The sequence below is a fragment of the Tympanuchus pallidicinctus genome, unplaced genomic scaffold, assembly GCF_026119805.1.
Source record: "Tympanuchus pallidicinctus isolate F22 unplaced genomic scaffold, pur_lepc_1.0 scaffold19, whole genome shotgun sequence".
Classification (NCBI taxonomy): domain Eukaryota; kingdom Metazoa; phylum Chordata; class Aves; order Galliformes; family Phasianidae; genus Tympanuchus; species Tympanuchus pallidicinctus.
Window position 1 is genome coordinate 2,036,546 of NW_026294710.1, and position 26,538 is coordinate 2,063,083.

The 26,538-nt window shown below is 40.4% G+C and overlaps 1 protein-coding gene and 1 long non-coding RNA gene across 2 annotated transcripts in view; both read left to right on the plus strand.

The window, feature by feature from the left end:
* The first annotated feature begins 812 nt into the window (after positions 1 to 812).
* The window catches only part of CERK (ceramide kinase), a 44,361-nt gene continuing 18,635 nt past the window's right edge, over positions 813 to 26,538 (plus strand). The window contains exons 1-6 of the mRNA XM_052681146.1: positions 813 to 1,081; positions 10,706 to 10,819; positions 11,909 to 12,031; positions 14,638 to 14,763; positions 15,155 to 15,218; positions 20,218 to 20,363. Coding sequence (XP_052537106.1) covers positions 943 to 1,081; positions 10,706 to 10,819; positions 11,909 to 12,031; positions 14,638 to 14,763; positions 15,155 to 15,218; positions 20,218 to 20,363 — 712 coding nt within the window. The 5' untranslated portion in view covers positions 813 to 942. The remainder of the gene's footprint in view (positions 1,082 to 10,705; positions 10,820 to 11,908; positions 12,032 to 14,637; positions 14,764 to 15,154; positions 15,219 to 20,217; positions 20,364 to 26,538) is intronic.
* LOC128079702 (uncharacterized) lies at positions 15,228 to 18,248 on the plus strand. Its single transcript, XR_008206289.1, has 2 exons — positions 15,228 to 16,420; positions 16,461 to 18,248. It is a non-coding gene; the product is annotated as an uncharacterized LOC128079702 (long non-coding RNA).

Here is a 26,538-nt window from a genome sequence, read left to right on the forward strand (position 1 = left end):
GGCAGCAAAGACTCCAGAGTTTAATCACATAGAATTATTGCCAAGTACAAGACAATTACTTCTGGTCTGGAAGGCATATCCTGATCCTGTGGGAAGTGGGAAATACACTCCATGTGTCAGGCCTGGAGGGAAGGAGACTGAGGGCTGCCCTGCCCTGAGCTTCCTGCAGAGGGGCACTGGGGAGAGAGGTGTGGTCCCTTCCCACTGATACCCAACAGCAGATAGGAAGGATGGCTCAGAGCTGTGTCAGAGATGTTTGGGTTGGACATCAGGAAGAATCTCTTTTCTGAGAGGGTGTTTAGACACTGGGATAGCCTTCCTGGAAACGTGGTTGGTGCCCCATGCCTGCAGTGTTCCAGAGGCATCTGGGTGATGATCTTCATGACAGGTTTATCTGAGGTTCAGCCCTGAGGTGGTCAGGCAGTTGGACCGGGTGATCTCTGCAGGTGTATTCCAACTGAACCATTCTATTTGATTCAGTGCTAAAGGAAAACACATGTGCTTACAGAGGAGAAGGCAGGGTTACACTGAGAGGTCTGTGGATTTACTCAGGCAGACACATCACCCTTACATTGCTTCACTGTCGCTTTGAGAGGTGTTTGATCCTCCCACAGGAAGCACAACAGCAGTAAGAGCTCGGCAGCACCTGAACCCACTTCCCAGCGTCGAGGCCTCGCTGCTTCGCGCGGCCCGAGCAGAGCGGGACCGAACCGGAATCGGGCGGCGCCGAGCCGAGCCGACCCCGCGGCCCACAGGCCCCGCCCCGCGCGGCGGAGGCCGACCCGGCGGCGCTGGCGTAGGCGCTGACGCCGCGTCCCGCCTCGGGGCCAGGCCGGGTAGCGGCGGGCGAGGGGCGCCGTTAGCTACCGGGTCGCCCCGCGGCGGTGGCCCGCCGCAGGCCATGCGGTAGCGGAACGCGCCGCGCCCGGGCTCTTGGCGGCCATGGAGCGGCTCCCGGGCGGCCGGCGGCTCCGGCTCGCGTCCTCGCTGGGGCTGGGGCAGCGTTCCTGGGAGGTGACCTTAGACGAGGAGCGGGGGCTGCTGGCCTGGCGCGACCCGCGTCCGCCGCGCCGCGGCGCCGGTGAGTGGAGCTGCGGGAGCGGAACGCTCCTGGGCCGCGGAGGGGAGGGGGCGGCGCGGAGCACCTGCCGGGCCGGGCCGCCCGCGTCGGGGCCGGCCCGAACTCGCAGGGGTCGGCAGAGCAGCGGCTTCGGGGCGGCTCGGGACTGTGTGACCCTGAGCGCGGCCGGGTCCCGCGGCTTCCTGCCCGCGCGGGGCGCTTTGTCGAGCCGAGCGATTCCTGCACGTGTCGGGGGCGCTCCCCTGTCAGGGGCCAGCCGGTGTAACCCGCAGCGTCTGGGGTTCAGAGTCCAGCCTCTGAAGGCAGATGGCGGTTTAAGGAAACGCGGCCCTTCGGAGCGTGGCAGGCAGCGGAGCCTCAGGGCCGCGCCGGGCCGCCCGGGGGCAGAGCAGCTCCGGGGCTGTCGGCTGTCGCGATGCGGAGCCGAGAACTGTCCCAGGAGCCTGGCACGTGATGCGAGCGCTGCGAGCTGTTAAGCATCTGGAAATGAGGCTCTGATAACAAAGGGAGGAACCCGACCTGCAGCTGGATGAGAAAACCTCCGGCTTGTTTAATTTCGCCCTATTGTTTCTTGTTCATACGTGGCAGCCTGCAGCTTTTGATGTTACATTTACGTTAATCACAGTAGGACGTGACGCACTCAGGGAACTTTAAAAGTGGCTTTATTTCATCGATGTGACTTTGATACTGCTAAAAAAACACTTCCATGCTGGGGCTGTTTTGTTTTTTTCTCAAGTAGTTATACTTGAAGCAGTTTGCTTTCTGAAAGCCTCTATGGAACAAAAGGTTTAACCTGTGTGCATTCCAGTCCTGGGAATATTTAATACAGACTATAATAGTCTATAATGTGCTAACAGAGTTGTTTGTAGATTCCCATTTGTGCGGTTTCAGTAGGACTGACTTTAAAAACTGCAGATGGGAGAGTTTACTGCCAAAACGATGTGACAGAATTGTAGGATGGCTTCTGAAAATACCTGTGTACCAACGGCCTCAAGTTTTTTGCTATTTTTTAGGTGGCATTTTATCACGTTGTTTGACCTCTTGGTTTTTGTAGAATTGTTACTCCCATTATTCTTATGTCCCTATTAGCATGGGAACATCAGGGAATGTTTCATGTACTTCTTTTCACAGCAGCTGCTGTTGTATGGGTAACTGCTGTCATCTTCACTTTAGAGATGGAGGAACTGAGACAGAGAAAGAGAGGAACTAAATGAGCGATAGAAGGGTTGACTAGAAGGTTGTTGTGGAAAGGTGCGGTGTAGATATCTCCAGTCCCAGGCAAGTTCCCAAACTTGACTACTAAAATAGTTCTTCCCTTACCACATACTTTATTTAAATATTTTCCTGTTGTTTTCTTTTAAAATCAGAATTTCTTAATTATTTGTGATGTTCAAAGAAAGAAGAGGCAAAGAAAAGGACTGTATGAATTTGTTGTTGCAGTTTACATGACTGCAACTTGGCCGTGGTTTGAATACGTTTTTTGAATACATACTCTTCATAATGATAACATCAAACCCATACTTTGTTGTTGTCCTCTTGCTATTGGGCGTATGCAGTTTGACTTAGTCTAGGTTTTTATCAGCAATATAGCTGGGATGTGTAGTTTGATACTTTAGGTGTGCAACTAAATGAACTTAAAACTGCAAAGACAAATTAAATCTGCTGAGTTAAATGAGGTAAGAGGAACTTACCTGAAGTACGGAGTTTCAAAGCCTTTTGGGGACAATTGCTCCCACTAGGTGAAGTGGCCCCTCCTTTGTAGAAAATTTTGTTGAATTCTGTGAAATTCTTCTAAAAATCCTTTTCTGAACTTCTTGGTTGACTGATAAGCTACAGCAAGTTCAGTGGCAGCTCCTTTCTACTTTACGATAACTCGCTTTAGACTATACATGCCCAACCTACCATTTGATGGTTTTGTTTCTTTTGTTAATGTTTTAATAAAAAATAAAAAGTTTAGTTACGAGCATTAATTATATTACATATTTTATATGCAGCAAGAGATAATTGTTCTTTACTCAGTGCGGCCCAAGCAAGCCAAAATATTAGACACCCATGCTTTACACCATGAAAGAATGCCGTGGAGCTTTAAAGCTCTGTTATTACACCTCTGAAGTTTACAGATGCTTACAAGCAAGTTTTCTTGTTTATTCTGCTGAGGCAAACCAAATATGAGCCTGTCCTGAAGCCATTTCGAGGGCGCATGTCAGAATCCTGGAAGTGGTAGAGGCAGAGTGGGACATAATAAACAAGGCCCTTTTTGAGGTGGTTTCTGAAGCGGTACTCAGCTGGAGATTATTTAGGTGGCAAGCCTGGTTACTGTGTGTGGCTGCTCTCCTGTTCTTACAGGATTTTGAGATATGTAGAATCAGAGGAGGAAAGAGAAAGTGGGAGAAGAAATAGAAATGCTTAAGTGTTCTGGAAGCACAGCTGTAATGGGTGTAGAGAAAATACAATAAATGATGTAACTTCTCTGCTTAAAGCTCTGATTAATTTGTGTGTTTTCTGAGCTTGTGCTTCAGATGGCAGTTTTATATTACTGCCATCTTTCTGTTTTTCAGCTTTAAGACCTGGGATGGCTCATTGTGTTCCCTGCAATTATATTGGAAACATGAGCATCGTGCATGATGGTATAAATAAGTTTTGTAACATGGAAGGTGGTTAGTTAGAAGCATATAATTTCAGAGGTGTAGCTTGACCAAGATTGGTATCTTTCCTCCATTTAGCATTTAACTACGTGACTACTGTACAGAATGCCTAAATAGAGACTTAATTATATAGTAGAAGCATTCTGTGTTTTTGTTGTTGAGTAGGTAGTCATTGCAGTGAAACAATCTTTAAAAATATCAAATCAGAGCTGCCTATATTCTGTTTATTGGCTTGCACTTAGTTGTGCAAATTAAAGTGGTTTGGTACATATTTTCTCAAAATCTTCAGACTTGTACAGGTAAGGAACTAGTGCTATTAGTTAGAGGTACTGTGGAAGTACTGAAATAAGCATCTCTTCCTTACTACATCCAAATTCAGGATCATATAGGAATCAACAGAGACTGTTGTGTTTAGGACAAGTGTAGTTCTGTAAAATATGGGAACATCTCGTTTTGCATCTTTGCACAGTGAGAATACTAAAAAAAAAAAAAAGCACTGTTAAAATGCCACTTGTGAAGAAATAAATATTAATTCAGCAATATTACTTCTAATTCTGTCACTGAGAAGGTAATAATGAAAACATAACTTGCTTATTCAGGCTGTGGTATGTTTTTATATCCTTAACTCTTTGGTACTGTTGACTTTCCCTCATCCTACTGGACCTTATTTAGCAGTATCATATTTTCAAGAGCTCTCTTCAGTGCTGAGGTTCCCATTTCCTGTTCTCTGGTTGGATTTGTATGAACTCAGAGTGAAAAGCTTTATCTGAATTTCTTCAAATGCTTCTCATTCACTTCTAGCTATACACCTTTTTTCCTAGGCATCTCTTCAAGTACACTGGAGAAGGTTCTTTTTCAACCTTGAAACACTTGTACATGAGATTGAGTTGTAAATCATAAGTAGCTTAGCAAAGCTGCATTGATCAGTTGTTCTCTATTGTTCTGTTATTTCCTTGTGTTGATGGCACGTTGTGTTTTTCAAGTAACATGATAAAACTGTATGTGCAAAATTCTGTAGGTTATGTATTATATGTGTGTGTACTTAATGGAATTTGTAAGTCTTGGCTAAGACAGGACCCTGCCTCGTTCTAAGGCATTATAAACACAGAATGAGATTGTTCTGTCACTTTCCTGTTCTGGTGGTTGTTGTTGTTATTGTAAAGTACAGGCAAGAGGGCTATAATCAAACTAGGCACTGAACTGTGTACTTTTGCTTGTTGTGTGCTCTTAACCTTCTTTTTTCGTTCTTCAAAATTCTATTCCCTCAGCCTGTTTTTTTCCTGCTTTCTCCTTAAAACAACCCCTTGAGGAAGCCTCAGGGCAAGCGTTAACAAGACCAGTGCCATTCTGGTGATCTGGCTCAGTTTAGTAAACACAGTACAGAGACGAAGGAGGTGGGCTTGCTTGGCACCAAGGTCTGTTCAGCACCTGCACTGTGCTGATGCGACCCTCGTCAAGGTGGCCTTTCTGCACTTGCTTGCAAGTGGCATAGGGCTGGTAAGGAAATCTGATCCATACTTATGTCTTGGTGGTTCCACTGGCTGTGTTGAGCTGGTAGGATATGAGGAGTAACAACCCAGGCAGTTGCTTCTTCCCGTGGAACATGCATTATTCAAATATAGATGAATGGTTAATTAACCAGTACATGTTTTTCTACATGTACCTGGTTGCTTTGCTGTTGTTTTGATTGTCTGCTTATTGTATTTTCTTTTAGTTTTTCCTTAAGGGGAAAACATGCAACTTGTTAAGTAGCTTCTTGTTTTAGCAGTGAAATATGCTAGTCACAACTTTCTTGTGTTGTTGTTTTTTTTGTATTTCTGGTAATTATGCTTTGTGCCCTTACGTAGAATTTTCACTTATCCTGGTCTTTATTAGATACCACTTTTTGTAGTATGTAATCAATATAATTTAACATGCCTTCTGATGGAGAGCTTTCTTACTATTTTCTAGCCTCCAGCTGAAGGAAAGTTTAAACTTAGGACCAAAAAAAAAAAAAAAAACCAACCCTTAGTGTTTGTGCTGTCTGTAACAGGAAGCTGGTTTTCAGAGTGACTGAAAAAACGTCTTTTGTTTTTAGTCCTTAATATTTTTTAAGTCAGGGAAGTAGTCATACTGGTAAAACTGAATGCCAGTGTACTTATGGGGTTGAGCTGATTATTTAACAGAAAACTAAATGTTGTAATCACAGTTGGTTTTTATCTTTTGGCATGCTGAGCTAGTGCATTTCATAGAGAATTTGGCCCGTGGAACACATGGTTGGCAGTGATAAATGAACAAATCTTGACTTGGGTTCTGAGCAGGTTTGCTTGCAAAATGTTCTTTGGGGGTTGCAAACAGAGATGATATACTAAAAACCCATTCCTACAGAGAAAATGCGCTTAGTGGCCTTTAGTTCCTTTATTCAGAAGGCAATCTGAGTTAGTGTTCACCTTGTGGTGTGCTTTTTCTTCTTTCTTAATGTGGGGAAAAGTAGTAGGCATTTAACACTGGTGTCATTTTGGTGATACCTCAGTTTGCATTGACTCAGAATGAGCAATGAGTGGCACAGCCATCGCGCTGGGAAGATTGTTGATTGGATTATCTTTTTTTCTTTGTTATTTGCCATGTCTCTACATTCAGCTGCTCTGGCTTTATTGTGTTTTGTATGCTAGAGATTGAACAAGGTGAGACATGAAAACATGAACATCTGAGGTTGTTTGAGTTTAAGCTTAAGAAATTTGACCTGTACTTCAGCATTTTTGCACTTGAGATTCAATCTCTTGAATCGAGATAGAAAGGTTGAAAGAAGCGTGTTATTTCAAGTGGAATTTTGCTTAGGTAGATAGTGAGGAGGACAAGGGGAAATGATTTCAAACTAGAAGAGGAGAGATGTAGATTAGATGTTGGAGAGCGTTTTCTCTGACGGGGCAGTGAGGCCCTGGCACAGCTGCCCAGAGAAGCTGTGGGTGCCCCATCTTTGGAGCAGCTCAAGGCAGGGTCGGATGGGGCCCGGTGCAGCCTGAGCTGGTGGGGAGCAGCCCTGCCTGTGGAAGAGGAGTTGGAACTGCATGGTCTTTAAGGTTCCTTCCAAATGAAGCTATTCTATGATTTTGTAACACAAAGTTATATAGTGATAGAATTATATGTCTTCTTTTCGGCACAAAAGGACGTAGGAGTCCTGGTAGGTGCCAAGTTGAACACAAGGCTGCAGTGTGCCCTTGCTGCTGAGGAGGCTAATGGTGTTCTTGGCTGCGTTAGGCAAAGTACAGTTGCAGATTGAGAAGATCATCCTTTCAACAATCAGAATTGTTGAGGCCACGCTTGGTGTGCTGTGCCTAGTACATGGATGTACTGGAAAGTCCAACACAGGGCCGCCAAGGTGACGTGGGACCCGGAGAGCCTGTCCTTTGAGGGGAGAGGCTGAGAAAGCTGGGCTTGGCCGGTGTGGAGAAAAGGAGTCTCACAGGGGTTTCATCAATGTCTATAAATACCTGAGGAGAAGGTGCAAAGAAAATGGAGCCAGGCTTTTTTTTGGTAGAGGCCTGGTGCCAGGACAAGAGGCCATGGGCACAAACTGGAACATAGGAGGTGCTGTCTAAACATGAGGCAGCACTTCAGCGCTGTGTGGGTGGCTGAGCGCTGGCACAGCTGCCCAGGGGCTGTGAAGTCTCCTCCTTGGAGATCTCCAGAAGCTGCCTGGCTGTGGCCCTTGGCACTCTGCTCTGGGGATCCCTGCTGGGGTGGGTTTGGGCAGAGGAACGCAGAGGGCACTGCCAGCCTCAGCCATGCTGTGATTTGTACTGATACAAATTCTTGAGCTCTATTCAAACACAAAAGCTTAGTTTTCGTAAGTAGGGAATTTCTGAATAACGTGTTTGTAAGTGAGAGAGCTTTGCGTCTTTCTGGCCCTCTACAACTGCTGTATTAAGGAGTGTGTGCTTTTGACTATACTGTAGATTGGTGAATTCTGTCAGAGCAGTGGAGCTGCTGAAGGGCATTATTGACATAGCTGGTGTTTATAGAAGTTTCTGAAAGATGCTCTCTGATCCCACAGATTCACAGAGGGCAGGTGAGATCAGGATAGGTTGTTGTTGTTGTTTGTTTTGGGGTTTTTTTTGTGTTTTTCTCCCTCATGTTTTTGTTCAGTAATGTGTTTTTCAGGGATACATAATTCTTCTGCACATATTAAACTAAAGTACTTATTCTAAGTGGGTTTTTCTTGCCACACCTGTGAAAAGATTTGCTAGAAAAGCAGGACTTCCACAGTTGTTCTCAGAAGGAGAATATATCTGAAGATCAAGGAGAGCTTAGTAGAGCTGATTACAGGGTCCAAAGTTGTTAATATAAGTTAGGTATTTTGTACTAAAATGCATGCTCCAAATAAGTGCTTCCTGTCATACTGATTTGGAAGTGGTTTTCATAAGACCATGGAATCTTAGAATTGCTCAGGTTGGAAAAGAGCTTAAAGATCATCAAGTCCAACCTCAACCTAACCATACTATCCTAACTCCCCACTAATAAATCATGTCCCTGAGTGCCACATCCAAACTGTTTTTAAATGCATCCAGGGATGGTGACTCAAGCAGTTCCCCGAGGAGCCTATTTCTGTGCTTAACAACCCTTTCTGTAAACTTTTTCCTCATATCCAACCTAAACCTTCCCTGGCGCAACTTAAGGCCGTTTCCCCTCATCTTGTCACCAGTGAGAAGAGACCAACACCACTCTCGCTGCCATCACCTTTCAGGTATTTGAAGAGAGCAGTAAGGTCTTCCTTCAGCTTCTTTTTCCCCATACTAAACAACCTCATTTCTTCAGTCGCTCCTTGCAGGGTGTATTCTCCTAGCTCTTCAGAAGAGCGTCTCTTGATCTGTTTGCTATTTGTGTGTTTGGCAAGCTTTCACTTTTTCCTTTTTTTCAATACTGAAAATGCCTAATAGAACAATAACTTCTGTTGCTACTCCTATCATAGAAGCTAAACAGTATCCAATATATCATGCTTGTGTAATTTCTGGCTGTCAATAGAGTATGACAGCATACAACAATTGAGAAGAGCTGCTGACAGAAGGAGGAAAAAAAAGCAACTCAATTAGTAGCAAATGAGCTGTTGTCACCACTGTGAAGAGGTCATGAAAAATCTTTCATTTTACATTCCTTACTATCAATATGGCACTTCTTCAAATTAGCAAGAATTATAGGAAATGTTGAGTACAGTAACAAAACTATTGCTCCTTTTTGTCTAGTATCTCTTACTTTCTCATATAGCAATATATAGATACTATAATTCTCTTCCGACTACATATTATTTATGAGTTGCAGATGACACCAAGCTGGCAGGAAATGTCAATGTGCTTGAGGGTAGGGAGGGTCTGCAGTGATCTGGAAAGGCTGGATTGAGGCCAGTGGGATGAGGTTCAACAAGATCAAGTGCCAGGTTCTGCACTTTGGCCACAACAACCCCAAACAACACTACAGGCTTGGGACAGGGTGGCTGGAAGACTGTGTGGAAGAAATGGATCTGAAGGTGTGGTTGATGCTTGGCTGAACATGAGCCAGCAGTGTGCCTAGGTGACTAAGAAGGCCAAAGGCATCCTGGCTTGTATCAGAAATAGTGTTGCCAGAAGGAGCAGGGAAGTGATCATCCCTCTGTACTCAGCTCTAGTGAGGTTGCAGCTTGAATACTGTGTCAGTTTTGGGCCCCTCACTGCAGGAAAGACACCAAGGCTCTGGAGTGTGTCCAGAGAAGGGCAGTTGAGCTGTGAGGAGTCTGGAACACAAGCCTTAAGAACAGCTGGGGTAATTGGGATTATTTAGTCTGGAGAAGACGCCCAGGATGACTTTATAGCTCTCTCCAACTACCTGAAGGGAGGCTATGGTGATGTGGGGGTCAGCGTCTTCTCCCATGTAACTTGCAGTAGGCCTCAAGTTGCAACAGGGGTGATTCAGGTTGGATTTTTTCTGAACATCTTGAAAAAAGTGGTCAGATGCTGGTGCAGGCAGTTGGGGAGGTGATGGTGTCACTGTCCCTGGAACTGCTCAAGAAACATTTAGGTGTGGCACTAAGGAACATGGTTTAGTGTGGAATATTGGTGATAAGTGAGCAGTTTGACTGGATGATCTTGGTGGTCTTTTCCAACCTTAGTGATTCTATGCTTCTGTATACATTCGTATGCGTGCTGCTTGCTTGTACATAAATACACAGAATTTTCAGTTCCATTTCAGTTTTTGTTGTTGTTGTTGTTGTTTTTAAGTCAAGATAAAGGCTGGGAAGTTTGAAAGTGCTAATGAAAATGAGACTAACTCCTCTGTTTGACAGGACTCATGAAGACTGAGAATGTGCTGAGAGTGTCAGAGAGGGGGGAAAATGTTGTGGGTGGAGAAAATTATTTCATAATGTAAGAGCTCTTTAGAAGCACTGTCTTTCAGAATTAATGTTGATGAAAGGGAAATACATTTAGCAGTACATAAACATAACATTTAGAATTTGCTTCTTAGGAGATCTGAAAGTTTTAAAGTCTATTGGGATTTAAAAATGTAAGAATTCATATGAATGCCCTTCTTTTGTAAGCCGTCTACTTACTGGAGAGTGGCAAATAGCCTTGGTAGTCTTTGCCACTAGATTGTTGCATGTCCTTTGAAATAACCTGTGCTATTCATTGACACATATCTGGGTTAGAGGTCATTGAAGGGGCAATTTCTTTGCTCTGAAAGCAGCATTACTGGATTTTGGCTTCATGTGAAAAACGTTCTTATGCTCAGAATATCTACCTTTCACAGAAATTGTAGTCATTTTAAATATTAATGAAGATAATGCATAGGTGATTATGGATGGTGTGCTTGGAGTAAATGCAAGAGGAAATTGGAAATATTCAGCAGATTTCTACTTACATTCTTGACTGTGTTTAAGAATGAGTTGCTTTAAATGTATTACTGTATCGTGTATAGAAATAATCATTCTGGTGCTGTTTTAAGATGTACATGTGTAAAACCTTTGTTCATACAGATAACTGTTTTGTACCAACCTCTGAGATCATTGCTGTAGAAGAAACTGAACTGAACAAGAAACAGCGTAGTACTGGCAAATGGCAAAAAATGGCAAAGCCCCATGCTTTCACAGGTAAGGCACATAGAGGCTCGGGAGGCACACAGTGATTATTTTGTTGGAGATATCATAGGGCAGACAGGAAAGGAATCTTCAGAATGAATATTATTTTTAACAGAAAAGATGTATATAAGATATCTTTCAGCATGCATTTATATTTTCTTTGAAAAATTAAACCCTTCTTTTAGGAACTCATGCCATTTGAGTTACGTTGTGAAGTGCTAGCTAATGTTGTATTTCTGCTGCTGGATGGATCTGCAGTAGAACACTTGGTTTATACTGCTTCACTAGGAAGTCAGAAGGCTGAAAAAAATGACCCCTACATGTTTGGGTTTGTTTGTTTTCTTTTTAATTATCCCTAACTGTCAGAATGTGTGCGTATAAATGTTGTTTGTGCTACTGACTGTGATTTTGAAGTGCCAAGAAATGTTTAGACTGTTTTGGGGAAACAGTGCTGCAAAGCAGGGACAAATGGGATTGCTCACATAACAAAGGTTTATCTTATAGAATGCTTTCTTCACATTCAGTCCTTCAGTATTACTGTTTGGTGATACTGTAGATGGAAAAGTAAGAACACTTATGTTCTCGTCAACCTAGTTCAAAATACACAAGAAGATTTAAACTTTTTTTCTGTTATTACAATTTTTTTTTAAACTACTTTTTCTCAAGTTTCAGCTTTATGAAATTAAATTCACCCTGTTCTGTTGGTTACAGGGGACCTGATACAAGTATATCCCAAACCCTTGTAAGCTTATGGTCGTTTATATCAGGTAGATAATGCAGGCTTGGATAAAGCTTAAAAAATCAGTGTATGCTTAGTGAACTTGTGTACATCTTGTGTATCAGTTTATGGAGAATGAATTGCATTTGGTGGTTGAGTACCTGCTATGAGGTAAGGTGAGGACCTGGAGCGGATATTTTCACTTATTTTTGCAGTTTTACCTTTTATGCTTTGAATCCTTTCATTTGCAGAAATGTGTACTGAGGGTTAATTACCGCTTCTTCAGAAAGGCAGATGTTTTGGAGGTGCGTTTGAAATGCATTTCCCATTTTGCAGAACAGTCTCATTGTGTTTCCCCTTATTTATGTATTTCTCTTCATTAGTTTATTACGTGAAAAAAGCCCGAAATCACCGCTGGCGGTGCAGAGATGTGACGTTTTGGTGTGCTGATGAGTACTTGTGTAACCAATGGATACAGGCACTGAAAGAATTACTTGAAATGCAGAGTAAGTTCAACTGAAGCACCAACATTGGCAGCACAATTTTATGAATGTGTGTCAATTAAGATTATTTTGAGATCTCTGATATATTTTTGAGCTCTTGAGGCTAGCTTCTGCTTATGAAGTAAGTGAGGTGGGAATTGAAATGTCTCACTTCTCTTGTCATTACTTTGCATCACACGTATTTTCTAAGCTGTACTAAATGTGTATTTTACTCTCAATCAGGACTAAAATGTCTTGCACCTTTTCCCTGGATATAATTTTCCTTTTTTTTGCAAAATAGAGACACATTGGAAACTTAGCAGAGATTTTAAAAGATTCTGTGAAGGAGCAAGTTTAAAATTGGAAATTTGAGGTACTTTGGAGATCCAAGGGCAAGTATTATAGTAATTGTCACACTTGTGGGTGACTTTTTCCGCTTTGCGTATCCACTCTTTGTATTTACCAGTGTGTGAGGGCTGCTCCGAAAGTAATGTCTCCTATTTTATTATGTTGGCCCACAGTGTCATAGGCAGATGTTGGTGGCAGTAGAAGTTGAATCTCCCACACCAGCATCCTGTTACATGTTGTTACTGTGTGAGAGATGGCAGCAGTGGTTCAGTGTCAGGGAGGAGGCCCGTCACAAGAGGTGTCCCTCGGGTCAGTCTTGGGACCAGTGCTCTTCAACATCTTCATCAGTGACACAGACAATGGCATTGAGTGCATCCTCAGCAAGTCTGCAGATGACACCAAGCTGGGCGGTGCAGTTGATACATTGGAAGGAAGGGAAGCAATCCAGAGAGGCCTGAGAGGCTGGAGAAGTGGGCCCGTGAAAACCTAATGAGGTTCAACGAGGCCAAGTGCAGGGTGCAGTAACTTGGGTTGGGGCAATCCCAGGTATTTATACAGACTGGGGGAAGATCTCCTTGAGAGCAGCCCTGCAGAGAAGGACTTGGGGGTCCTGGTGGATGAGAAGCTGGACATGAGCCAGCAGTGTGCGCTTGCAGCCCAGAAGGCCAACTGTGTTACGGGCTGCATTAAAAAAAGGGTGGGCAGCAGGGAGAGGGAGGTGATCGTCCCCCTCTACTTGGCTGTTGTGAGGCCCCATCTGGAGTACTGCGTGCAGGCCTGGGGCCCCCAGTACAAGAAAGATGCAGAGAATGAGTCCAGAGGAGGGCAACTAAGGTGATCAGAAGGCTGGAGCATCTCTCCTGTGAGGAAAGGTTGAAGGAACTGGGATTGTTGAGCTTAGAGAAAAGAAGGCTGTGGAGAGACCTCTTTGTGGCCTTCCAGTGCTTGAAGGGAGCATATAAACAGGAGAGGGAGCGGCTGCTTACGAGGGTGGATAGGACAAGGGGGAATGATTTTAAACTGAGACAGGGGAGGTTTACGTTAAGTATTAGTAGGAAGTTTTTCACACAAAGAGTGGTGACGCACTGGAACAGGCTGCCCAAGGAGGCTGTGGATGCCCCATCCCTGGAGGCATTCAAGGCCAGGCTGGATGTGGCTCTGGGCAGCCTGGTCTGCTGGTTAGTGACCCTGCACATAGCAGGGGGATTGAAACTGGATGATCATTGTGGTCCTTTTCAACCCAGACCATTCTGTGATTCTGCATGGGCATGCAGATTTTTGAGTGTGACATACATGCTCTTGTTTGTCAGTGATGAAAATGCATAGTTAATGGTGGTTCCTGCATTGAAAAAGTGTTCTGTAGGTGAGAATTTGCTCTATTGAATAGTGTTATTGTGCTCCTTGTATCTGTTCTAATAAATAAATAGGAGGCATTACTTTCAGGATAATATACTTACCTTTTGTGGAAAGAGTTCTGAGTAATAATTTCTGAAACTCTTGGGCATTTACTTTATGGAAGGCTAGGTATAGTTTAGAAGGAATTACCTGTGTTGATATCTGTCAGGAAATAGTAAGAAGGAAATAATTCCACAACAGAAGGCAAGCCAAGGGTAACAGTAGTACAGCCTCAGCTGTGTCTGAGCAGGATGAAGGATAGCAACAGGTCCTATCTACAGTCTAGACAACGCGAAGTGATGCTGACTATCGAGGGGGCCAGGCAGGAGCAGCAGAAGGTGGGTGGAGGCAGCACTGGAGGAAAGATAACTACAGTATAGGTCTGAGTTCCATTTGAAAGCCAGAGAAGAGACTGGAGACAGGTACAGCTAAAATATGATTCAGGTAAGGACTTAAGGCTCAGAGACCAAAAATAGGTATTTAACAAAAAATGTTTGTTTGCATAGGCATTGAGTGTGTGCCTCTTACTACTGATTTTCTTTTCCATACGGTACGTGTGGGGCCTGACTTCCAATAAAGTCATTTAAGAAATGGATTTTATGTGCCTACTAATTGGATCTGAGAGACATATGGCCTGGGCAGTTATCTCCAAGTGTTTTTTCTGTTGATAACTTTCTTAAAAGGTGACATTCTCAGAAAAGATAGTGCTTTGGGCCTTTGGTAACTTTAAACCATCCAAACAAGTCTAGCTTTGTTTAGCTGGATTTATTATGTAAGTGTATTGACCTAATACTTGTTTATTCCATTAAAATAAAAATTTAGAACATATTTAGAATGTTGTCTGAGGAAGTGGGAATGTTCTAATAGATAACTGTGTTCTATACCAGAGTGTAGACCAAAGCAGTTGCTTGTGTATATTAATCCATATGGAGGAAAGCGACAAGGGAAGAGGATTTATGAACAGAAAGTTGCTCCACTTTTCAGTTTGGCTTCTATTTCTACTGATGTTGTCGGTGAGTAAAGAATGTTTTAGTACCTTGATAGACATTATATAGATTTTGAAGCATCTCTGTGTAGTTTAGTTCTTTCCTTTATTTATTTTTTTAAGTTTTGGTACTACTGAATTTCTCCATTTATTAAATACTTTTTCAGTTTTACTGTTTAAAAGCAGTTGTTCACTTGCGCAGTTTTTAGTGAAATTTTTTTTTACATTTACCCTATTTTTCAATTCTTTCTTTGGCATAAAATTATTTGAAGCACGGCTTATGGGCGAGTTGATTTTATGTCATACTGGCAGTAGAGTTATCCTTATTAATAAATTAATAACAATTTTAACAAATGCATATACCTTTTTATAACAATATTTTGTAATTTTTAAGTGTGTATTTTTTCATTTCTTCATAGTAACTGAACATGCTAACCATGCTAAGGAGAACTTATTTGAAGTTAATATTAATAAATATGATGGGTAAGTAACTTCATTTGGTGTTGTGGTTTTTTTTAAGTTAGCTGATATGTATGTGTTCTTGTCTCTAACTTAAAATAGCATTAATTGATGATGTGTTTTTTGCAACAAATCAAAGATCCAGGACGTGTTCTTTTCCACAGTAGGATGTGCACTTTTAGGAGTGTCAAAGGAAAACTGCTCCGTTTCAGTAAACGTGTTCGACACATAATATATTCAAATGAAATATAATGGTGTTTGCATGAGGCTGTTGTGCAGATCAATGTAAGATTACTTTTGCTGGCCCAGAACCTGAGCGTTCTGTGGCAGCCTGGAAGGTATCATGAATTGTTTTGTAGTGCAGATGACTTTGACACATACATGAGTCCAAAAAATTGCTTTAGTGGCATCTTGACTATGTGTAAAACCACTCTTGTCAAGTGCAGATAACTGCTGGGTTATTCAGCTTTATGTTTTTCACCTGTATTTCTTCTGTTTGTGAAGTTACTGGTTCAGAAGAAGACCCAGCTGAACAGTAAAATTGCATTCTGTTATTATGTCTGCTATAGAAGCAAAATATTTTAGTAAATAAACTAGTCATTCTAGTTGTGTTTCATGACATGAAGTGGATTATGTAGTGATATAATAATGAAAACGTATGCAGAACCTATGTAAATAAACTCATATCTACAGTATTTTTAAAGTTATGTCTTCCTATGCTTGGAGGCAGGTGCTTTTAAGCTGGTAAATTACAAAAATAAAAAATCTCCTATCTCTTCAGAGTATTCTTGCAAATCTGTATGCATGGTTGTAAATCAAGTAAGTGCATAATGTTGGCAAATTGTTACAGTTAAAAACTACATTTGCAAATTGAGTTCCTTGACTTTAAAGCAAGATCCTAGACTTGCTTTAAAATGAACAGGTGCGTTTTGTTTTGTTTTTTGTAGTACTGACAGTTTCCTCAATTTTGCAAACATTCAAAGAAAGTAACTTAGAAGTTAGTATTCTTAACTATTTCATTTGAATTAAGTATATGAAGTATATAATACTGAAGGTTGATGCAGTTTCAGTACAGAATGGGGAAGAAAATTAAGCAAGTCAGTATGTAGAATTGGTTATTGTAAGAAGAGGTTCCCACAATGGTAATTGTTCTGGCCTGCAGGGTCAGCAGCTACCTAACTAGTCTACTCTCATGAGAGATTTAGAATCTATAGCTGATCTTGTTAGTTTAAAGGGGAGGACTCCATCTCTACTGCAATGTTATAGTCTTTATAGATTTAGTCTAGTAAAGTATTTAGTAGTTCAGCATGAAAGTTCTAACACTTTATATTGATGTAAATTACTATTGATGTGAACTATGTGTTGTTGCTAGCTGTGCATGTTTATGTTTCTCATTAAGTCAATTTACCATTTCATCAGAGAAGTAAAAGTGAATATTTTTTAGGAAATACAGGAGAACAAGTTATTAAACAAATTTTGGGACTTCTAAGGAAAGAAGGAAGGCTATAAGCGATGTTGTAATATCAACTGTGAAGACAAGCAGAGGGAACCCTTGCTTCTCTGAAAAGATTGTTAACTCTCTGAGTTAAAAACAAACAAGCAACAACCCACAGAAACAAACTACTGATTCTTACCATGCGGTGTATCTGTATTGAACTGCGATAGTTGCATGTTGTAAGTTTAGGAATAAGAGCAGAATCTGAAAGAATAAGATGTTGAGGTGTTTAGTTCCAGACAGAGGCGGTTCTATTATCTTGGGCTATATAGCAAAATTAAAAGGAGAATGAGTCTTCCCTGTTCCAAAGTTAATCTCTAAATAGAATCTCCTCCTGGCAACTTGCTTTTACAGCAAATGTCACTGAGTGTAGTGGTACTTGAAACACTTTTTTCACATATTCGAACAATGCCTAGTGTGAACTTCAAGGATTTCTGAATCTCTCTTTGATAGTTCCACTTTAAATCTTGTGGTGGGGATTGCTTTTACTTTCTTTAATGTGATTGAGATAAAAAATTGCCCAAAGTAGCGCATGTTCTTACAATCTCTTGACTCTTCCATTCCCAGAATAGGCCTCAATGGCAGCCTGGGAACTGCAGCTGTGTTTCTAAGCCTGGCTTTTGATCATTATGTACAAGTATGTTTCTGTGGTGAACAATGACATTAGGAAGCAATTCTTCTACTCATGCTACTTTTTAAACAGCAGATGATGCGGTTAACTGAAAACTAAAAATAAATAAAGAAAGAAAGAAATCATGTAAATGTGTTTTTATCTTCAAGTTCAGTAGACTCTTCTCACATACAGGAAAAGTCTTTTTGGATTCCTGCATCCAATGGTTGTTCACCTGTCCTTGCAGATCACTTCTATTAAGTGACTTTTCCTTGAGTGTTTAGATTCTTTATTCAGTCTCTTCAGATTCTCTATTTAGAAAAGATGTACTTGAATTTTTTGGAACTAGATAGAGATTCCTAATGATAATTGCTTCTTTGCCTTCTCAGTGTGTATGCTTAAACCTTTTATGTGTGTTTTCTGTTTGTTCTTCCCATCTCTTCTAATACAGATTTCCTGCAGTGAGTGTACTATTCTAACAGCTCAGTGGTAGTGTGGCTTCCCCTTGCATATGATTAAAGTGCCATTCATGCGTTAATACAGTACAGGTTCTTGTACGTTGTTATGTAGAACGTAACTGTTTTACATGCTGTAATACTGTGCAAATAATGACTGTGTGTGGAATGAACCTGATACGGGTAAGGATGATACTGGAACAAGCTCATGTAAAATTGTTTCATTTTTTTCTGGTTTTTGAATTAGTTCAGAGAGTTTGAGGTTGGAAGGGACCATAGATCATTTAAAACTCATTTGTCTCATGGGCTTGCTACTCATGACCTTTAGCATATCTACCTGAGTCACTCTGAAAGTAATGCCTGCTATTTATTTCCATGGAAACTACAACAACTACAAAGAGCACACTGTCAGCTACAAAACACTGTTTTTCAACATGGTCACCATTATAATCTGTGTTTTCACCAGTAATGCCTGCATGAAAAAAAAAAAACAAGCTTCAAGGATGTCCCTAGTGTGGCTTGTTTTCACTGCTGTCACCACTGCTGAAACATATCACTCCACTCACTGTGCCAGCATCCACTGTTTGTTCTCCACAAATAATCAGCAAGCATAGATGAATGTCAGTGGGTGTCATTTTCTCCACACAGAGGAATTCAGTGACACACCTTTACTTCACATGCACTTCTGTGTCACACACCATTCTGTAAGACTGCTTCTCTGCTGCCATTTGTCACACAGCTGCAAAACGTAGTGGTATACTGGGGGGAAGGTTCAAACCTACTGCCGTACCATCAACATCTGCCTTCTGAGGTCATGGGCCAGCACAACAAAATAGGGAGCATTAATTTCAGATCAGTCCTTACGGTTTACTGATATTACCTTAACAAGTGAAGTGCTATTCCATTAGAAAAATAAATCCAAAATGGAAGAAGCACGCCAGGAAGGTCTCTCTTAGAGTAGTCCTCCAAGGGTACCTTCATACGTGTGTCTCGCACATTGATGACCTGATGCTTGCAGTGAGTTTGATCACGCTAATTTTGTGTATGTGATTTATTTCTTTTCAACTGTCAATATTTACCCTCGATAGGAATACAGGTTCCTATTATTCTGTCATCACTAAGCCTGCACGTACTGTGTGTTACATCAAGAACACTACCAGCATGGCATAGACCTTAAATTCACGTGGAAACTTTTGCCTACTTCCTCTTAGAGGCTACTCAGAAAGATGAGACAGGTTTCTGAAGCTGAGAAGTAAAGTAACTAAGTTTTGAAAAGATATTTTCATTATGAAAATGAAAAACAAAAATCTTTTTCTCCCTTCTCTCAGTCTCTTAGGTCTTGATTTAGAGCTGGGCAGTGTATTTATAAGACTATCTTCTCCATTCGTGAAATAAAAAATGACTGTTTTCTCAGGATTCCCTCATGCTGAAAAAACAGCAATAAGTAAATGTAAATCATCGGTTCTTAAATGTAAATCAGCTAACTTGTCCAGTGGGATATGTGCTCATTCTGCAATATCTATTGCTGATTGTGGAAGAGTGTTAGTTTCTGCATTGGAAAATAATTGCTGTGGAAAACAGAAAATGTTCCGAATCATATATGTGTAACTTTTGATTCGTCTCATCTCTATTCAAAGTGTATTTGAACTGCAGCCTCTGGAACTCCAAAATCATAAACATTCTTTAACCAGAGTGGGCGTTTTATAAATGTGCATGAAATGTATACTGCTGTAAAATAGTTTTTTATTTCCTAGTATTTGCTTGGGTGTGAACTCTGCTGAGCTATAACTTCTGAAGATCTGTGTAGCTGCGGCACCATCTCTGACTTGAATTAATTTTGTAAACCAAAGCTTTGCTTCTCTTAACAGTTAGAGCTCTGCATTGTTACGAGTGGTTATTTAGATATACCTGACTTCTGTCTGTCTGGGCTAGCAGCATGGTCAAAAGAGCATGCAAGCATGTGCTTTTCTGTTCGCGTAATGTGTGCCCCTATTAAATGTGCAGTGTTAAGTCACTTCTGTCTGCATCTATAAATACTAACTTTCCCTTTTTGTAATTTATAAATACTAACTTACTTTTTCCTTTTTTTTTTTGTGAAAACCTAATTGCCATTTTGCTTACTTCAGAAGCTATATGTACAGTCTTGTTCAGTGTTTTCACTGTATTATTATTTTCCACTGATATCTGTCTGTCTGCATACAGCAATAGAGGATAGAGAGGGCTTTTTAGGTTGCATTCCAATATTTTTCAAGCATTACAGAACTGTCTAGGTGCATTAATGGTTGTGTAGCTTGAATTTTTTTTCTGCGTTTTGTTTAATGCCAAGTTGACTGTGGGCTATTATAGTCTGTAGAAGTGGATGAGGAGAAGACAATTTTGATGTGCATTGCATGCCCTAAGTAGAACATTTGCCGTGTTGTTTATTGACTGTTAGTGTGCATTCTAATTTGTGTTTCCTGGCAGTGTTGTTTGTGTTGGTGGGGACGGCATGTTCAGTGAAGTGATGCATGGTCTCATTGGAAGAATGCAGAAGGACTCTGGCATAGACCAAAATAATCCCAAAGCACCGTTAGTCCAGTGCAATATAAGGATTGGCATAATTCCTGCTGGTAAGAAAGGGTTAACTTTCAGATTACTTCTTTGATTTCTACCTGAAATTTTTTCTCATTCATAACTTCTCAAAATTAGAGCTAAGCTTGAGAAACAAGCAATAGTATTACATAAAAGCACCAAAATGAAGTCTTATATGGGTAGTTCTAGAGAAATTTATTGTTTCTTCCTTTCTCTTTTAATTTATGTCTTATGTTAATACAAGATAAGATGTGATAGTAATGCTTTCGCTCATCTGAACACATTAATGAGTGAACTTTATTGAACAGAGACTTACCTGGAGAAAAATAGTTTCTGAGTTGCACGTGCTCCACAGGGTTAGAATTGCTGTGAGAGCCTCATGGTGTTCTGATAGCAGTTTGATTCTGTTTTGTTGTGTTGGTTTTTTTTTTACCACCTTGGTTGTTATTACAGAAAGCATTCAGCAACTGTAGCTGAGGAACAAACAGTCCCCAGGTTCCAGACAGAGTTGCACTTTCTGCCCTGGCTATTTTTTAAGAGGTGCAAGGTGCTGTAACTTCACAGTTCAACCACATTTTCAGGCAATCCTGACTACTGTTGTTGAAAGGCATTTGTAAAAACTCTCATTATTCACTTTTTTGATGGTAACTTCTTCATTGATCACAGTAAGCTTTGGATCAATTTTACTGTTAAATGAATGGCCCACATGTTATCTCACTCCTCCAATTTGCAGGATACATGCATGACAGTGCCACCCAAAATTATATTCATTCTTGCAGCTGTTCAGTGGCATCTGCAAGTTGAAGGACTGTATGAAAAGGCAATGCACTTTTCAGTGCCGTTGGTATGCTGTTCTCTTTTGCTTGCCAGACACTTGAGATTTGAATTAAAGAACTGAGCTGCGAAATAAATGTTACGAGCATCTGACTAGAACTAAAACACAGACTTTATGAGAAAATTTAACATCAGCAATAAAAATACATCAGGTGAAATGGAATATTTCTACCCTCAAGCATTAGGTGACTTTTTTATGTGCCTCGTATCTTTGTGAAGAATGCATCTAAATCTAAATGTCCGCATTGTTGCTTGAAAGAAGGTTAACTTATATTAGCAGTACAATCAGGATTAGTTACCTGCAGGTTGTAATGTGAATATAACTTTATATTATTTCATTCCTGCTAGCTAACACATTAAAAGTTCTGTGTGGGACGTACTATAGGCATACTCTGATCTTATTTGTTGAACCTTAGTATTAAAATCAGATGTAAATTAAAGCAGTAGAATGTGAAGTGCTCCACCCTTCATCTCCCTTACTTAGTTTTGCTTATTAGATAAGAGTTTTTGCTTACATGATTTGGTTTCAGAAAAATTTGGTTCTTGGTGATATTACTGACAGTAAGTAGACATTTAGGAACAAAAAAGAGAACATTATTATTGAAAGCTATTTCTTTGCCCATGGGAAAAGGAAATGAACTAGAAGCATCATAAAACTGAAAGATTAACCTTGCTTTTTCAGCAGTTTCTTCATGCGTTTTTTCCCATTGCAACCAAAATGTATGAGCTTCACTGAGGATTTAGCATTGCTAACATGTATCAAGTTATTTTCTTCTCTGATGTGCTTTAGTGCTTTTGTGAACATTGTTGTGTTGTAGCTGTTTGCTGTTTGAATGCATACTATATGCTGTGTTGTTCCCAAACTAACATGAGGCATGGCCTTGTAATCAGTGCTAAGGCTCAAACATTTTCAAGTCATTATTCTTTACAGTGGTGTATAAGGAAGCTTGAAGTTCTGTTAATTAGCTTTTGAATTTTAGAAGCACTGAAGATGATTCTTGTCTTGATCTGTTTGTATCTTGTGCAATACTTAAAATGCTTTAGTTAATGAAAATACAAGAAGATTGTTACAGGAATTTGGTCTGTTTATCAAACTCACTGAACAAATCTTCACCCTTTTGTAACATACATAGCTGTTGTAGAGACCTGAAATTGTATGAAATAACCAGGGCTGTGCAATGCAGTGTGCTTGGGAAGGCAGCGTGATTTTTTTTATTTTTTTTTTTTTCCAGCTTCTGCTGGAAGTTTTAGTGAAGCTGTCTTCAGTGCTGCTTATGTGACTGCTGGCAGGCAGTGTGCTTTGCTTGATGTGATGGAGCTCTGAGCATGTATTGACTCCAGCAGATCCCTTGATTCCCAAAGAAAGTAGAGTTTGTTGCCAGATAATTGAAATCCTTAAAAAGAGGTAGTTGTATTTTTTGGGTTTTGTTTTGTTTTTCCAGCTAAACTGACAGTCCTAAAATAAAAAGTGAAAAGGGGTAATGCAGAGCAAATCATAAATGGAGGAAGGCTTTATCCATAGTGCTTTTTCAGTTCATTACAGCCAACATTTTCTTAAAACCTTAAGAACGAACATGTCAGTGAATATTGAAGGTGACCATTACCCAGAGATTAAGTTCTAAAGTCTAGTTTATTTTGTGTGGTTTATTCAGTGTTGACAGGAGCCTGGGGTAAGGTGACAGCATCTCTGTGGGTTTGCTGTATTAACATGGCATATTGCTGTGCTTTTGTTGTGTAGAGACTGTATTGAAACTAGCACTCAATTCAGCAGACTTGATCTTAGTTCAGAGACTGGCAATTAATTGAAGGTTTGAAACTGCAAATGCAACAAATATTAAAGTCTTTCAATGCAAAAATCTCTGATCTTTTTTTGAGGAATTAGCTTTGTTTCATAGGCAGAATCCCATTCTCCGTTAACTTCTTAAAATTTAATAGTTCTTGTAAGGCATTTGTTTCTGAAAAAAGTCTTTTCTTGGCCCTTTCAGTATAGCTGGCAGTAGACTGTTCTGATTCCTTTATGTGTCTTTTGTTTAAGAAAAATAAAGCTTTTTTATGATTTCTTGTGTATTTTTATGAAATAACTTGTATTTTAGTTTACACAAATAAAGGCTTCTATTCAAATATCTTCTTCAGTTTCAAAATCTCTATATTAGTTGCAGCCATTTTTTAAATCTGCCAGTTGACTGTATTTCCTATTGAAAGTACTCAGAAGTTGTAGCAACCAGACAGTTCCACACTGTAGGGTGGTAACTAAAAGGCAGTGCACCTACAGCAACTTCTCTTTACTTACTATTTCCTGCCAGTGCCAGCTAGCCTTAAAGTAAATTCAGCTGTGGTTTTTCAGTATATCCAGAGTGATGATAGTATGCCTACATAAAACTTAAAACCAGAGAGAACCTAAAAAACCTTTTAAATGTGACATTGAGGTTTTGTCCAGATGTTTTACTTTTAAAATTATACGCTCTAGAGTAAGCCAGAGTGATTCTTTTTTTTTTTTTTTTTTTTTAACTAAACCTGGCATAGAGGAAGGAGACAAAGCCATCAACTGCTGTTGGAAGCTCCTCTAGTAAAAAAAAGATCAGATTAAATGCCTTTGTGAGCTCAGCAGGTAAAAAAAATCTTGCTGCACTCTGTGTTATGGCACAATATTAATGTGGTTTCACTCCTTACGGAAGCTGATGGCCTACCCCAGGAACAGAGGAAGAATCTTCCAAGTGCTAGGGAGGATTGTATAACATGCAGAAACAAAGTGTTAATTGCTGTCATAATTGAAGCTTCTTGCATATCCAGGTTCTTCTTGTTTTGCCTTCAGTCAGGGGTATGACCTAATGTCTGGGATTAAAGCGTATGTGCTGAATGTAATCAGCATATTGATGTGTAACTGTGCAAAGTAATGCTAAAAACTGCTAAAAAAGGCTTCTTGCATGAAAAATGATGGGGGATTCATTCACAAGTTTCTAAAGGAGATAGAAATGAAATCATGGAGTGTGACTGGATCCCTATACTACAGTCCTCTGGGCTGTAAAAATTTTTTTAAAGATTCCAGTGTATCCACAGCCTTCCCTGTTATAATGTTTGTAATATTTAATGGTCTTTGCAGTTTAGTTAGCATCTCATTTCAAGGTTGAATACATTCAATTTGGAAGCTGAAGTCCAGTGTTTTATGTTGCACCTTTATAATTCTAAATTAGTTATACTTGTGGAAATGACAGAGCTAAATACTACATTGAACATGGGGCTGCTGTGAGGACTAGTCAGATGAGATAAATTTCAGCTTTTAAATTTGCCGTTGTTGTTATTTTTGTTGTGCTGTGGTATTTAACGTCTGCTGAAGTGGTTATCTGCCAAAAATGAAACGTACAGACAAGAAAAATGTCCCAGATCCTTTGGAGGTGTTTCTGTTTAAGCCAGCCTGTTGTTCCAGAGGTGTGAAATTGTTTTCTTGGTTTCTGAATGCCCAGATCATTTATGTCTCCCAACAACAGTAACTTTGCTTACTTTTGAACATGTTGGGTCCTTGTCATTTGAAAATCACTTCCCAGAAAAGTCACCTCCTAGGTATTTCAAAACACCAGGCCAGTCAACCAGGAATATGCAGCTACTCTGCCATTAAAGTGACTCATTTAAGATTTTGTTATTAGGCTGACTTAAGAAAAATTAACAGGAACCACACTGAAGCTGTTATTCTGTTTATTTGCAGTGTAAAATTCTGTTACCATGCTAATTTTTCTTTGAGAATCCTGCAAGTGCTGTATAAGTGCCTTCCTCATGACCAGTTTGTGTGGGCTTCTTGCATGAAGCAATGAGTGCTTCTGTTTTGTTATTAAATTCATTACTTACCCTAGGGTCAGCATCTGACTGTTGCTTCTGTCATCTGCTTAGTTTAGTGCTGTAGTCACAGTCTTCTGGTTCTTTGGGATTTCTTCACATTTCTGTCAATGAAAGTGCAGAAATGAGTAGTCATAGGCCCAACAGCGTGTTTTGTTTTGAGCAAATTAGTGGTAACTTAGTAGTCTTGATAATTTTTTCAAAAGATTAGTTTGAATACTTTGCTTTTCTCTCATTTATTTTGGCTGTTAATTGTTGATTTTTATCCATAGAATCTTATGGCATGGCATTCTTACTTGTTGTATGGAAGAATTCATGTTGTTACTCATCACTGTGGTAGTTTCTGTGACTGATCTAAAGCTTATTAAGTGGTATCTGAGCACCTTGAAGGAGGGAAGATTTAGGTCGGATGTCAGGGGGAAATTCTTTACAGAGAGAGTGGTGAGGTGCTGGAACAGGCTGCCCAGAGGTGTGGTGGGTGCTCTATCCCTGGAGGTGCTCAAGGCCAGGTTGGATGGGGCCCTGGGCAGCCTGGTCTAGTGTTAAATGTGGAGGTTGGCAGCTCTGCCTTGGTGGGGAGTGTTGGAGCTTGATGATCTTTGGGGTCCTTTCCGACCCAGGCCATTCTTTGATTCACTGGTCTGGACAATTTGTCTACTCACAACTGTTCAATAATATTTTCATGTGCACACAGTGGGAAGTGGCTATCTGATTACAAATCTGGTTATTTGACTGTACTGCATCTTCTGTAATGCAGACCCTTACTTTCTACCAAAAATGTTTTATGGAGAGTATGAGTTACTAGCTGTCTTACCTAAATAAATATATATTAATCACTTCTTCTTTACAGTTAAATGAAAGTTAACTTGATTCATTTTTATATCATTACTATGTTAAATGTTTTAAATTTGTAGAAGGATAGAACGTAGAAGAATTTGCCTAGATAACAGTTGTGTGGTTATATAAACCCCCCTAATAACTCCTCTGGGGAAAATGATATCATACATGATATGTGGTAAAGATTCAAAGCAATTAGACCCATTTTGTCGTTGACCAGCTAAGCTAAGGCCAAAGAGTTGTTCTGCCCTCTGCACCCCATTCTCAGTAGGTTCTTAGTATTAAAATGTTCAGGATGAGAACTTCCTTTAGCTGAGATACTTTAGGTATTTAGTCTGGGATTCAGCTGTTTATGTATGGTGGCGTGGTGCCCTTGGAAATGTACTGGTCCCCTATGTCTAGTGTACTACAGGAGCAGTTGGAAGCCAAGCAGAGTCATCTGTAGCACTTCAACTCTGGTGGCTGCTGTTGTTTAGGTAACAGGATTAATCTCCTTAGGAGAAGTTTAGAAGTGAAATTGATTCTCAGATCTTGATTGTTATGCTTGACTGTCTGCATGTTTGGTGGAGACCTAAATTCATGTTATAATCGGGGGGTGCCTAAACACTACAGTCAGAGGAGCCTGTCAATCTTGTGTTGTAACTGGCAGTATTTTGCATTCTTATTTTCTGGGCCTTCAAATGATTCAAGGTGCTGAATGGGACTTCAGGCTAA